We start from the raw sequence: 15,399 nt of genomic DNA, 5'->3' as shown, positions 1-15,399 counted from the left end.
AGGTCTACAATACTTTTCCTGGTGTCCTTCGAAAGCTCTTTGGTCTTGGCCATGGCGGAGTTTGGAGTCTGACTGTTTGAGGCTGTGGACAGGTGTCTTTTATACAGATGATGAGTTCCGCTGCTGAAGCCAGTGCATGTCCAGGCACATCTGAAGTTTGCCAGAGAGCACATGGATGATACAGCAGAGGATTGGGAGAATGTCATGTGGTCAGATGAAACCAAAGTAGAACTTTTTGGTATAAACTCAACTCGTCGTGTTTGGAGGAAGAAGAATACTGAGTTGCATCCCAAGAACACCATACCTACTGTGAAGCATGGGGGTGGAAACATCATGCTATGGGGCTGTTTTTCTGCCAAGGGGACAGGACGACTGATCCGTGTTAAGGACAGAATGAATGGGGCCATGTATCGTGAGATTTTGAGCCAAAACCTCCTTCCATCAGTGAGAACTTTGAAGATGAAACGAGGCTGGGTCTTCCAACATGACAATGATCCAAAACACACCGCCCGGGCAACAAAGGAGTGGCTCCGTAAGAAGCATTTGAAAGTCCTGGAGTGGCCTAGCCAGTCTCCAGACCTCAACCCCATAGAAAATCTGTGGCGGGAGTTGAAAGTCCGTGTTGCTCGGCGACAGCCCCAAAACATCACTGCTCTCGAGAAGATCTGCATGGAGGACTGGGCCAAAATACCAGCTACTGTGTGTGCAAACCTGGTAAAGACCTATAGTAAACGTTTGACCTCTGTTATTGCCAACAAAGGTTATGTTACAAAGTATTGAGTTGTATTTTTGTTATTGACCAAATACTTATTTTCCACCCTGATTTACGAATAAATTCTTTACAAATCCTACCATGTGGATTCATGGTTTTTCTTATTTTTTTTTCACATTCTGTCTCTCACAGTTGAAGTGTACCTCTGGTGCAAATTACTGACCTCTGTCATCATTTTAAGTGGGGGAACTTGCACAATCGGTGGCTGACTAAATACTTTTTTGCCCCACTGTACAACAAAACTAGAATTTAAAAATGATTCTACAAAGAAATGTAGAAAGCGCACGTTAGCTAAAATAAAGCTTTAGACAGAATTTATGATGTTAATATTATACCAGACACCAAATAGCTGTTCCATAAATAAATAAATAAATGAACAAAAAAAAAACTTTTATTGTGTTAAGGCATAAAAGCATAAAACAGTGCTTATTTTTGGTGATTAAAACAAAGGTCAAGGACTAATTCAATAACAGAATAACAATGCTTGTTGATTTGGGAGTAATGCAATATATTTTTAATGAATAAAACAAATCTGTGTGGGAGAAACACAACAAAACATTAAAATAATGAAAATATAAGCAATGTAATTTGGTAAAGTTTTAGTAAGACTCTGGCTCAGAGCAGACACTCTCATAGAGTGATGAAAATGTTACCCAGACATATTTCAACAGATAAGTAAAAATCGCAAATCAGCATACAATGATCAGAAGCAGTAAGTTCGTTGCGCCATTTCATCAGTAAAACTCAGAACTTGCATTTCTTTCCCTGCTTTCGCTTGAAAAGCTAAATTTGTCTTCTTATCTTCTAATATTCAAATGGCCACACTGTTTTCTACCACTGCTGGATCCATGTAGGTGTATGGCACGTTTAAGTGCTTGTTTCTGGCTTTGATGACTCCACTCAAAATTTCAAGCTCCGTCTGAAAATCCTTTAATATCTTGCGAGGAATCTCCTCAGTGAAGTGGTCCTCTGGGTACTGGCCAAGAGGGACCTAATGAGAACAGTGATACATTTAGTTTTTCTTCAACAACATTCAAATTTTTGTCAAAATAACTCAAAATTATTCACAAAAATTTACTGTAAACATAATTTCTGACATTCTTAATGAAATCTTTGCTCCTTACAAAGTCACTGGACTGCTTGCTGAGGAGCCACACGGTGGCCATGGCCTGAACTGTTACGTTGACATCAGGGAAGGTCGCCAACATCGTGGCCTCGCTTGTCGTCCCCTTTTTGGTCGGTGGGGGGAGTTGCAGGGAGATGGGAGTGTTGGGCATCCAGCCAGCATAGTCAAACTGTATTTAATGAATAAGTAAAGGATTTACTAAGATTAAAAAGCATAGTTTTTAATTCTGTCTTTGTTTTTTAATATTGTTGTTACCTTCCTGCTGTTGTATGGTATTATTCATACAATTATTTACATTTTCCCTTTGCATGACAATGAGTTCATTTGATTTTGGGAGAAATGTTTCATAAGCTACAACTTGTCAGTAACATGACTGACTATAAAAAGAGCGTCTTAGGGAGGCATGTGATGTTTTTTATGTTCTATTGTGAATAAAATTAGGGTTTTTGAGATTTGCAGACCATTACATTGATCGTGTTTTTATTGACATTGTAAACTGTGCCATTTTTTTCATTATTGGGATAATATAAGAACTCACCTGTCCACTGTTCACAGCTGCATGCTGGGCTGAGCAGGTGTAGATCACCATGGTGACAAACTTGATCAACTCAGTCACACTGGTAAATGTCTGAGGAATTCCTGAAATAACAGCATCATTCCTTTAGGTTTAGGTTGCAATATATAGTATGGAGAAATCACCACTATCATCATAATAATTGAAGATAGTAATTGAAACTCACCTGTTTCTGCTTGAGAAAGGAACCCATGTTCAAAAATGTCCAAAATCCACTTCTGAAGTTCAGAGTCCTCCTGGACCTCACGGTCACTCTTGTAGTAGTAGCCGAGCATTCCCTGCACAGACCTTTGAGAAATGGGAATACACTGTGTAAAACATGTTTTTATTATTTGTACACAAACTGCTCCAGGATTATTTAAATAATAAAAAATTGTATTTGCCCTAATTCTTTTGTTTCAAAAACTACATAAAAATAAATGGCACAAAGTACCTTGTCCTGATTAAAAATAGGGAGGTTACAGGTTCACGATCAACACACCAAGTGTTTATAATTTAACTTAGTGAAGGTAGGCTTCTGTAAGTAGCAGACACATCTCTCAGTTTAGAGGCATTTTAGTTTCAACAGAAATCTAAATGTTGTTTAATAAGATCAAGGCAGGCTGTACATGTGGTGACAGCTACTGATATACAAAGGGACATAACTTGTTTAAACATACACTATTAAAGAACAGGCTCAGGATACTCTTGCAAAACAGATCTCATAAGTTTTACTTGTTGGTCAATGAAGGTTAAAAAACAGACTAACCGAAAAAACTGATGCAAGGAAAATGTTGGCAAAGACTAGAAGAAGAGGTGTTATGCAAGCCACACTCAAATGTGACATTCACAAAAGAAAGCTTTTGCAATAAAACAAAGAAATCTAGTTAAAAAAGGTACATAGAAAAGGTGTAACGTATCTGTCTTTTTCTGTCCACATTGGAGATTTGAAATAATATTAATGACAATGATAACAAATCGGTTAGCCAGCACAAAGACATCTCTTAATTCAATTCCTTCACCAATGAAGACCATAAATACAAAAAACAAAAAGCAAACAGACAATGAGACCAATGCTTTACACCATGTGCTTTACACGCTGTGCAAAGAAATTGTCATTGTTGTCTTTTGCAAAGGAAAGTTTGTTATTACTGTGTGCTCAAATATATGACTTTACAGGAGGCTTTTATTTATTGATTTTCATATTTTAACCAGCCAATACTGTGGAGAAAGACCAGATCAGTTTTTTATGCTGATTTAAGATAGGATGACCCATTATTTACAAACTCTGAATTGTTGCAGCTTGATGGCATCATTAGGAGAAAATCAAAATCAAAAGAAAAGAAAGTGTGGTACCTGTGGATGATATCCCAAACCTTTAGTCCATCATCCCTGTAGTAGAAGTTTGGCACAGCCTCCACGCCACGTTCAGCAATGTCATCAGGTATGCAGAGGGAGCTGTAGGTTAATGAGGACACTGACCTCTGTAGGATGGTGAACATGCCCTCTCCACCTGATGATGCAAACTAGAGAATGGGTAGCTCACAGTTAGAGACAAATGTTGTACATGACACTGAAAAAGAAAAACAATTCTTAAGGTAAAGGTCTAGTGAGTGTGTATGGTGTTATTTTTGTGCCTCTACTCTGAGCGCATTACAAAAAGAGAAAAAAAAAGTGTTGTTGTTGCATTTTGAGAAGAAAAATATTTTTGATTGAAGAAAAGTTTAATTTGAGTGAACAAAATTCATTGCTGTGTGCAAGAAATGCATTTCAGTGTTTGCTATTATCCATTTACACACACAATAACAGCCACTCGGTTGTTGGCATTTGCTCTTGCTCAGATCTCTGCTCTGTCTGCTGACGGACATCTGTAGGCCTGCTCTCAGTGCGTATGTGCCACAAAACAAACCAATCACAGACTTGGATGCAAAAATTCTGATTGGCTGTTTTGGTCTCCAATCAGCTCGCTAGCCACAGCATTCCAGAAACACTGTCCAAAGTGTAGCTAAATCCAATAGAGTGGTTTGGTTTAAACTAGATTAAAACCAACAATGGACTTAAAACATTTTATATTTTCAAATAAAATAACATACTTATCACACATACTGCATGCAGCAGTTAATTTTGTTTGGTCAAATTAAACTTTTCTCCGCTCAAAGTAATTTTCTCCCTAAAATTCAACATTTGCACTTGCGGAAACAGTTTTTACGCCATAAGTGTGCTGGTCGTACTGCATACCTGAGTGAAATTGCCAGTGTCAGAAATTAGAAGACGCCGAGCTAAGACGTTGATCTGCATAGTGTAGCGCGTGTGAGGATTGAGGAGCTGCGGGAAAGAGGGAACTCGGTTAGTGACATGATTGGGGCAACACTTCATTTTATTGTCCACAACCAGCCATTATGGACAAATGCTTTCCACACCACTGAAATAATGGCATAAAACAAACTGAAGTTTCAGCAAACGTCAGTTACCTTGTACAGAGGATGCACCATGGGCACATTGCGCAGCAGTGACACTGCAAAAACCTCAGCCAGCAAGTGCGTGCGCAGAAGGTGAACATTGAGCTGATGCTCATTGAAATCTGCACTTCTTACAAAAATCTTGGCGATCAACCAGTCGTACTCAGAATCAGTAGGAAGAAAGATCGGATTGTCATCTGATGGAGTCTGCTTCAGCTACAGAAGGACAGGGCAGAGTAGTCATTTGATACAGATGATCAAGTATGCTCCTAAAATCAATTACTGATCAAGACTGATGAAATTTCAGTTCCTGTTCTATGTTTGACAAGTTTATCTTTAAAGTTTGATACTCTGCTGATCCCTTATGGGGAATTTCCACTGAATCCTTTCTGAACAGCTTTACATGATGCTTTTAATTAGCTTTTAATTAGTTTTTACTGATGCTATCTCTCTCTGCTCAGTAAATATGTTGCATCTGTGTGAGTGTATTGTACAGAATGAACTGGGAAGGCTGTTTGTGATTTTGGCGCCATAAATGAAACTGACTTGATTTATGTACGTGTCAGACTCTGCATTCAGCAATCTGGATACTGCTATGGGATGAACTTTCACAAGGCTAAGGCTCAGCAAAAACACTTCACAGCTGGTGTTCAGATATGGTACTAGCTATGGTTGCAAATAGAATATCCTTATATTTTGATTTTACAATGACGTTGTACATGAACAATTGCTTTACACATTAACAGGTGTGCTATCTCTACTGATGAGCTGATAAATACACGAACTTAAACCTTACTGTCTGAATTACCTGAATGGCAATCGGCATTAGCTTATCATGAGGATCTTTGTGGAGCAGGACGAGAGGAGCCATCAAGTACTGCTTCTTCCCATTGATGGTGTTTGCTTTTACTCCATCCAGACGCTTGTAGTCACACAGGAATATGTTCCCTTTCTGTTTGAAAGTTCAGGATATTGCAACAGTGTGGATATAATATTTAGTCAGTGACTGTACAAGTACAATTATTTGACAAAAAATCAATTTATTATAAAGAATTCAGATGATCACCTTCATTTCATCTGCCAGGCTGCACTGGCCATGGGGAAAGACCATGTCATCAGTGACAGGGAAGTTACTGGGCAGGGCTGTACAAAGCTGAATCAACATGGGGTTGACACCATTTAGAAACTGGTAGCCAAAGAAAGCATCCTCTTTCCAGTGTTCATGAACATATTCTGTGAAAAAGAGACATTTAACTTATTATTTTTGAAACTGTGAGCTACTAAATTCTGCTAAATTTCTGAATTAATGTCAGAAGTTCAGGGTCTGAGAGTCTTCATTACGTGAACTGTAAAAGAAAAGTCCGATTTCTCTGGTAAGAATATAGATGGTTTACAGAACAGGCTGCCCAATATTCAGCTCATTATTGCATAGAGTGCATACTGTATAAGGACTCCAATATGCTATGATGTTAGTACAGTACCTGATATTTCAGTCTTTTTGCAGCAAAACACTCGATTGATGCTGTCAATATTATCCCACTTCTTCTTACAGTTATCCAGTCCCTTCAGCTTCAGCTCAGTCAGTCTGAAACAGAAGAGCACATTTATTTAACTTCATTATGATACTTAATATACTTTTGATAAGTAAAGAGAAAAATATGGTAAATGGTAAATGGCCTGTATTTGTATAGCACTTTACTAGTCCCTAAGGACCCCAAAGCGCTTTACACTATACACAATCATCCACACATTCACACACACATTCACACACTGGTGATGGCAAGCTACTGTATAGCCACAGCCGCCCTGGGGCACAGTGACAGAGGAGTAAAGAGTAAAGAGAAAAATATGTATAACAGAACTTCACCCTGTGGAAGCAGTGTAGAGAAACTCTTTAGTTTTGGTGAAGGAGAACTGAACCTCATACGGGAGTGAAAATAGGTTTTCTGCCTTCATGGAGTGAGGTATTTTCTCTGCATATGCATCCCAGCTGATGAAACGAAGAAACAGCGATGATGAGGAAGTTAGTTACAGTATGACATGATATACTTTTTATCTGCAACATATGCAATAGTTTAATTTCTTTTAATTAATCCCAGCAGACAAAGAATATGCTGCAATGCTTAATTTAATGCTTAAATATATTTAAGCTTTAGGTTTAGTATTAGGATATTCAGCTATAACTGGACAGCATTTGTATTCTAGTTTCAGGAGCTGTAAGGCTAAAATGTGTATAAGCTCTGAATTCTCACCGATAGTCTTCCTCTCGCTGCTGAATCTCCTGCTGCCGACTGTACCTGCCAAGATGATGGTTGTCTTCAAAGACTCTCAGAGCTATAAAAAAAAAAGAAAAGAAAGAAAGAAAGAAAAAGGGTTTCTTGTGAATGTGGTATATTGGAAAACTGCTTTAGTCTCATTACAAGATTTTTGTTGTCCTCACTGGTTTGTAACTACAGAACAAGATTTAAGATGAGCACAGTTTCCCAAACCTTTTCCATCCCTGAAGCGGTGCACCTTGCTATCAGCAATCCAGCGGTAGATGGGAAAGCTGTAGATGTCTCCTTCAGGGGATTTCACTTCCACCTTGGCACAAAACCAAGCGTCCTCCGGGAACAGTGGGAGAGATTGTTTGTCTAACTCTATCAGCACAAGATTTCCAAGCGAAGTGGGGCAGGACACCTTAAACTTTGATACCTAAAGAAATGACATAGCAGTTTGTGCTGAGCTGTAACACTCGAGCATACAATTCCTCTTATAATTTACTTTGGTCCATGAAGTGAACTGTTTGCTTTGACCATCTTCATGGTGATAGATTCCCCTTATTTCCACAAAAATGATTTCATTTGTGTATCATCTCATACAGGAAACCTGAGATACATTTAATCATGAAGATGCATATTTCAGACTTACGGCTCCTATAACGAAGGATGTAGCCCCTTTCAAGCCCATGAGCCACGTGCGATCACTCTCCCCATCTGTGCCCACCAGCTTAATGAAGACATTGTTAAGAGTAGTGGAATTAAGGTGATCACCAGTGAATACGGTCACTTTATACTGCACCATTTTCCCTCTTGAATGTGGTCAGATCCTTGGAATAACTACTCTGTCAGAAGTTGCCCCCACAATCGTCTCTTTTTATTGACACATTTTAGTGGGAGTGTCCAGGCAATTGCATCAGGTAGGTGTTGTGTTGAAATGTTGGACATGTGTGATCAACTGCTGTAACCTGAGAAACCACAGGAATTTGAGCTGATGATGAAATAACGAGGCTTTATTTTATTCAAGAGAAATCGCAGCCACTGTGAAATGTAGAAGTATGCAACTATTTGCTAAATACACACACCAAAAAAGTTTTGTAGAATTTTAACACACCTTAAAGTCAATATTTGGTATGACTCTTCTCTTAGATAGGCTTCCTTGAAATTTCTTTCAGTAGCCTTCAGGGATAATCAAAATATGACAGAGCCCCCATTGTGTTTTACAGATGGCTGTAAAACTCACTGCTGTACCTCTCCTAAGATAAGATAAGATAAGATAAGATAGAACTTTATTAATCCCTCGGGTGGGTTCCTCTGGGAAATTCGACTTCCAAAAAGCACAGCAACGACCGAAGTTACAGTTACAGAATTGTTATATATATATATATATATATATATATATATATATATATATATATACACACACACACACACACACACACACATATATAAATACAGAGACAAATATAAATAAAATATACAAAGGGGATAAATAGAATAAATAGGAATAAAAAATAAAAATACAAGTGAATTGCACATTTCAAGTATTGAGTCTATTGCACTGTTGACTATTTACAAAAAGTATTGCACAAGGTATTGTACAGTGAGGTGAAGAGGCACTACAGCTTAGTTGTTCCCCCCTCCTTTGTCCTCCTGTTTCCCCTCCAGAGAGGAGTTAAACAGTTTGATGGCGTGTGGGACAAAGGAGTTTTTAAGTCTGTTAGTTCTTGTCTTGGGGAGAAGCAACCTGTCACTGAACAGACTCTTCTGGTTGTTAATGGCCGTGTGCAGAGGATGCCCAGCATTGTTCATAATGTCCATCAGTTTCTTTAATGTCCTTTTCTCTGCCACTGTCACCAGAGTGTCCAGCTTCATGCCGACCACAGAGCTAGCCCTCCTGATCAGTTTCTCCAGCCTGGATGAGTCCCTCTTTGCTGTGCTGCTCCCCCAGCACACCACAGCATAGAAAAGTACTCCTGACCTCTTTCCTAAATACATTGATGATTTGAACCATAATTTTTTTAAATTCAATTTTCAATTTGGATTCATCTCTACATGTGACCTTTTTTCACTGATGTTCTTTCCCATTCTTGTGTAATTTGGCCTACGTCAGCCTTTTCTCCCTGTTTTGCTTCCTTAAGAATGACTTGACAGTCACACTTTCACTGAGACTGTTATGGTTCAACGTGGGCACTCAAGCGCAGGACTCCAGAATCAGCTGTACACAAGAATTTATTTACAGAATCCACCAGGTGTTTATACAGGAAGTGCAGGGCAGCGCTATATACAACAAAGTGAGGGATGAGGCTCCAGGGAAATCCAAAGGGGTAGTCACTCGTTCTCCAATTCTCCACACTCACAACCGCAGTTCCACTCTCCACACTTGACACAATGATTCACACAGGGAATGTATTCAGGAGGTCTGTAGATGAGGAAACGAGAATTAATTACAACGTTCATGCTGTTGACGTCGACTGCGAAAATTGTCAGGCGGTGGAAGGAATACTTCGAGGACCTCCTTAATCCCACTGACACATCTTCTGAGGAGGAAGCAGAGTCTGGGGATGAGGGGAATGACCCGCCAGTTTCCGGGGGCGAGGTCACTGAGGCAGTTAAACAACTCCTTGGTGGCAGAGCCCCTGGTGTTGATGAGGTCCGCCCCGAGTTCCTGAAAACTCTGGACGGTGTAGGGCTGTCCTGGTTGACACGCCTCTACAATGTTGCGTGGAGATCAGGGGCAGTACCTGTGGACTGGCAGACCGGGGTGGTGGTCCCCATCTTTAAGAAGGGAGACTGGAGGGTGTGTTCCAACTACAGGGGGATCACACTCCTCAGCCTCCCTGGGAAAGTCTATGCCAGGGTGCTGGAAAGGGGAGTTCGTCCGCTAATCGAACCTCGGATACAGGAGGAACAATGCGGTTTTCATCCTGGTCGCAGAACACTGGACCAGCTCTTTATCCTCTCAAATATACTTGAGGGTGCATGGGAGTTTGCCCAACCAGTGTTTTGTGGACTCGGAGAAGGCATTCGACCATGTCCCTCGGGGTGTCCTGTGGGAGGTGTTGCGGTATGGGGTGTCTGGCCCATTGCTACGGGCCATTCGATCCCTATACAACCGTTGCAAGAGCTTGGTTCGCATTGCCGGCAATAAGTCGGACTCGTTCCCGGTGGGTGATGGGCTCCGCCAGGGCTGCCCTTTGTCTCCGGTTCTGTTCATAATTTTTATGGACAGGATTTCTAGGCGCAGCCAAGTGGCGGAGGGCTTTCGCTTTGGTGGCCTCATAATCTCATCTCTACTTTTTGCGGATGATGTGGTTCTGTTGGCTTCATCGGGTGAGGGCCTCCAGCTCGCACTGGAGCGGTTCGCAGCTGAGTGTGAAGCAGCGGGAATGAGGATCAGCACCTCCAAATCTGAGGCCATGGTTCTCAGCCGGAAAAGGGTAGAGTGCGCTCTCCGGGTCGGGGATGAGTTCCTGCCCCAAGTGGAGGAGTTCAAGTGTCTCGGGGTCTTGTTCGCGAGTGATGGGAGAAGGGAGCCGGAGATCGACAGACGGATTGGGGCTGCAGCTGCAGTGATGCGGACGCTGCACCGGTCCGTCGTGGTGAAGAGGGAGCTGAGTGTAAAAGCGAAGCTCTCAATTTACTGGTCGATCTACGTCCCTACCCTCACCTATGGCCACGAGCTGTGGGTAGTGACCGAAAGAACGAGATCACGGATACAAGCAGCAGAAATGAGCTTCCTCTGAAGGGTGGCTGGCCTCTCCCTTAGAGATAGGGTGAGAAGTTCGGCCATCCGGGAGGGGCTCAGAGTAGAGCCGCTGCTCCTCCACATCGAAAGGAGCCAGCTGAGGTGGTTCGGGCATCTGACAAGGATGCCTCCTGGGCGCCTCCTGGGTGAGGTGTTCCAGGCATGCCCCACCGGGAGGAGGCGACCCAGGACACGCTGGAGAGATTATATCTCTCGGCTGGCCTGGGAACGCCTTGGTGTTCCCCTGGATAAGCTGGAGGAGGTGGCTGGGGAGAGGGAGGTCTGGGCCTCTCTGCTTAGGCTGCTGCCCCCGCAACCCGGCCCCGGATAAAGCGGATGAAGATGGATGGACGTTCATAATAGACTCTTGACTTAACTGAGCTCTAGCTTTGACGCATGGTAGACAACGATCCAACGAAGACCAGCTGGCTCAAATGCTAATCGCCTTAATGGGCATCACGCCCTTCCGTGGGCCGAAGGCGTGAAGCCACAATGAGTTCCGCCCCGGCGACAGAGAGGAGTAGAGAGAGAGCAAGAGAGAGAAAAAGGTAGAAATAGCCGATCAGCATCCTGCTGATCCCCCAGGCCGTGACAGAGACCATTTATGATGAAGTTTTGATAAGCTGGATCAGCTGAAGGGCCAGATGCATGTTTCAGGTCCGGTGTCAGGTCTTTGTTGAATTTATTTATATATGTTATACATATATGGTAAAAAGATGACTTTCAGATGTTGATCTGCTGTAGATAGTTTCTTAGGCCTGCTACGTTCTTTTGTAGCAGGCCTTGTTCAATTACCTCAATTTTTTGGAGGATACACTGCATACTATATGCCAGGTTTTTGGCTAAGAGCTAAGGCCTTTTCTATAAATTCAGTGAAAGATATTGGAATAAATTATATTTTAAAGGAAGCTACCAGTCATAAAATATAAAGACAAAGTTAAAAGTTAAAATACCCTCTTTGCTAAGTGGTGTGTATTTAAATGACCACGGCTGACCCGACGACATGAAGATGCTTTCACGTATCTTTATTCTTTTATTTACCGCTGTCATGTCATTTGCTGTCATGTTACATACACAGCTTGCAGCTGAACACTTCTACAACAACAACACACAGCAGGCAGAGCAGATTTTAAGCTGGCGAGGCGTGACTGTGATGCAGCGCAGGTGCGTCCGCCTTCCCTGCTGCGGCACCACCGACCACGCCCGCCACAGTGTAGATACAACACTGGTTCATCCTTTGAGTGATTTTTATGCTTGAATGATTCTCAGGTCACTGTTCACAGGCACCCACATGGTCAGTGAGGTGCCTAGATCCTCCACTTTTAAATGTCTCACAGCGCAATGCTTAGCATATTTTGGTTCCTGCAACTGGTCCGTCGGTTATTGTCTCCCCCGAAACACTTCTCTTGTGCTTTTGGAAATCAGTTTTTTCCTATTTCTATTTTATTTTTTTTCCATTTCCGTTGTGTTTTGTGTGCTTTTGCAGCGGTTTTCATATTGCTGGTGTTTTCTTTAGTTGCAGTCCGTTTGGCCTCTCAGGGCCACCGTAACCACCAGTGTAATGTGCCTCTACATAGAATTGTATCCTTGTTGGACTGTTTATAGGAAAATAAAAATCTGTTATTTTTGTTAATGAGCCAGAATAATAACTAAACAATGGCTCTGTGAGCATGGTCATGAAATCAAAGTGGGTAGTGGTAAATACAGTTAAGTTGTTTTGCCTCCGTTAATAATTATATTATGTAAAAAAAAAAAAGTTTAAATGGTGTGGTGATATTTGTTCACTGATTTCAGGAGTTTGGTGGGCTTCAAGTTGTTGGTCCATCTATGGGGGATACAAAAGTGGAAAACGTATTCATGTGCAGCAAACTGGAATGAAGGGCGGAGTTTCCTTCCACGAGAAAAAATATGTTTGCACAATCATCAGTCAACACTCACTTTGCTGTAATGTGTGCAGCACAATAGTTTTTGTGTTAAATATCAGTAGAGTTAAAGAGAAAAGGATTTTAAATGTGTCTGCAAGTGCATAATCCTCAGGTAAAACCAAAACGTTCCTACTAATACTTATCACTCTAGTTTTCTGTAGTAACTATTGGCACATACTCAGTTAAAAGGCACTTCAGTGCAGTAACAACACTAAATTGGTTCAACAACCACCCTGAGACAACCTAAACATTAGACCAAAGGATTAAAAATACACTGATTCGGGTACCACTTCCTGCTACAGTGTAAGGTTACAGTGAAAAGGTGTTTGTTTGATTGTGGCTTTCACTGAATTTGTGTTTTAGATGGTGAAACTAAGTGTGAGAATAGGATTACAAAACCTGCCTCTGCTAGTCATGCAGAACAGGTATGAAGTGAATCATATTCACGGAATTGCTATTCTCTCAATTCCAGTAAAAGGTTAGAAATTAGGTTGAAATCAATAGCAAGAGCAGACTCGCTTTAAAGTATGAAGTATAAAGTCATTTCATGACCTGCATGATTCAACGGTCTTGGAGATTTCTGATGTGTAGAACTGGTTAGTGTTACGTCTCTGACATTAAATCCACAAATCTAAACAGCTCATTTTAAAATCTCCTAATTAAAATTTTTCATTGATTTTGTCTCATGTTTAATTGCCAGCAAACTTATATGAAAACAATAAAAAAAATCATTACGTTTTAATATTTGCCTTAAGATTAAAGCACACAATGATTATAATGCAAAGCACGAGAGTCACGAAGCCACCGTTTTTTTTTTCGAACTATAACAATGTGGTGATTATGTTGACCATTAAAAGGTTTAATGTATATTTATATAGATACACTACACTCTGAATCCTTCCAACATCATAACAGAATTCTGATGCTCCCTTTAAAACAAAGAAGAAAAAAAGGCAGGATTTTCTCCTTAGTTAACAAGAAATGTTATATTTCACTTTCCAACATTTGGAAGGGGGGCATCTTTTCTAATTTGGGATTTTGCCTGAAGTGCTATCCCTGCTGAGTTTATAAATGCCAGTTTGGCTAATTTATTTCAAGAGGAGCACAGAAAAGAGTTTATAATGATCAGTGTAGTTCTCTGTTGTGCTTTGCTGAAGTGAGCAAAGTTACTTTTGTACACTAAAATATCAGATGGTTATTTATATAAAATATAATCTTCTAATATTCTAAATGTGCCAATGAAGTGTTTATTACACTGTACAACAGAATAACAACTTGTCAAAATAGCTTCCATTAGTTGCAGAAAAAAAACTTAACTAGTTTACCTAAACTTTAGTTTACCTAAAATAAAGTTTCCCTAAACTTTAGGTAAACTAAACTATGGATCAGAACGTCAGGAATGTAGTAGGTTAACTGTAGCTCAGGAGCCAGAGCAGCCAGTATTCTTGGGTAAGATACTGAACAATAAGTTGCTTTTTAATGCATTCATCAGAGTGTGAAGGTGTGTGAATGCTAGCTAGAAACCGCTTATGCTGGCGGTAGCTCAGGAGGTAGAGCAGGCTCCCCCAGTCTGCATGTTGGGCAAGATACTAACCCTAAGTTGCTCTCTGATGCATCCAGGAGTATGAATGAGTAGTAGTTAGTTAGTTAGTGAGAACTTAAAAGCACAGAAGAAAGTGTTTGTGTGATTGGGTGAATGCTGTGTAAAGCGCTTTGAGTGCTTTGAGTAGAAAAGCGCTATATAAGAATCAATCCATTTACCACTTACCATTTACTTAGGCAAAGAAAGAAAGTGCTTGTATGAATCTGAGTGACTAGATGAATGAGGTATGCTCTAAAGTGCTATGAGTGCTCAAATTGAGTAACAAAGTGCCATGTAAGAAACAGTCCATTAGTCATTTACCAATGTGTGAATTGCAGAAAGTAACAAGTTTTGTCACTCGTTAGCTGGATTGCAAAAACAAATGAGAATTAAAATCCACTTAGAAGTTGAGGAGGCCTGCAAGCAGTCAAGGACAAATTAAGTTCATTCAGCACTAAATGTGTGATTAGGTGAGTTCAGGAGTATTATGACTACATGGTCAGCAGCAACCTCGAAAAGCAATAAAATTGGTATCATAAAAATATCTCTCTTTTTTGCAAGAGCAACACCACTACCGGGCTGTGCCCAACATAGACAGCAAAATCTATAATAGTGACAGCCATTGAAATGTTATGCTTCTGAGTTATTCAGATTCTAAATACTGTGCATACTGAGGTGCTGAACAAACAGTACAATACACGGTAATAGTCACGTTCAAGTACACAAACCCGCTGTCCAGTTTGGAATCTGAACAAGTTTATCACTGTGCGACATGGGGAAGTTCCAGATGTCTCCTTGCAGGAACCGCAAATTTCAGGGAAATTTCTGCTTTCCAGAAGAGATATGGCAGCGTAAAATGTTGCATCCTACAAACAGACAGAGGAAGTGAGAGTCTCCACAGACTGTTGAAACTTCAGCACAGTTACAAATTGCAAATACTCTTCTGTTAGAATGAAGACAATTTCCTTCCCCCCCA

At 40.8% G+C, this 15,399-nt stretch overlaps 1 protein-coding gene across 1 annotated transcript; it reads right to left on the bottom strand.

The window, feature by feature from the left end:
• Window positions 1-1,354: 1,354 nt before the first annotated feature.
• On the bottom strand, window positions 1,355-8,004 carry LOC146571752 (polyunsaturated fatty acid lipoxygenase ALOX15B-like). Its single transcript, XM_085275724.1, has 14 exons — window positions 7,821-8,004; window positions 7,400-7,604; window positions 7,163-7,244; window positions 6,778-6,900; window positions 6,392-6,495; window positions 5,977-6,143; window positions 5,719-5,862; window positions 4,923-5,126; window positions 4,690-4,776; window positions 3,808-3,977; window positions 2,639-2,760; window positions 2,437-2,537; window positions 1,897-2,067; window positions 1,355-1,763 (listed from the first exon to the last, which is right to left on the bottom strand). The coding sequence occupies exons 1-14, from the start codon at window positions 7,971-7,973 to the stop codon at window positions 1,584-1,586; spliced, it is 2,013 nt and encodes a 670-aa protein (XP_085131850.1). The 5' UTR covers window positions 7,974-8,004; the 3' UTR covers window positions 1,355-1,583.
• Between the last annotated feature and the right edge of the window lie 7,395 nt (window positions 8,005-15,399).

The sequence above is a fragment of the Mchenga conophoros genome, linkage group LG6 (assembly GCF_057382185.1).
Source record: "Mchenga conophoros isolate Kocher_MC1m ecotype Shallow Benthic linkage group LG6, M_conophoros_male_GT1.1, whole genome shotgun sequence".
NCBI lineage: Eukaryota > Metazoa > Chordata > Actinopteri > Cichliformes > Cichlidae > Mchenga > Mchenga conophoros.
Note: the sequence above shows the minus strand (reverse complement) of the source record. Positions and strands in the feature narration are given on the sequence as shown.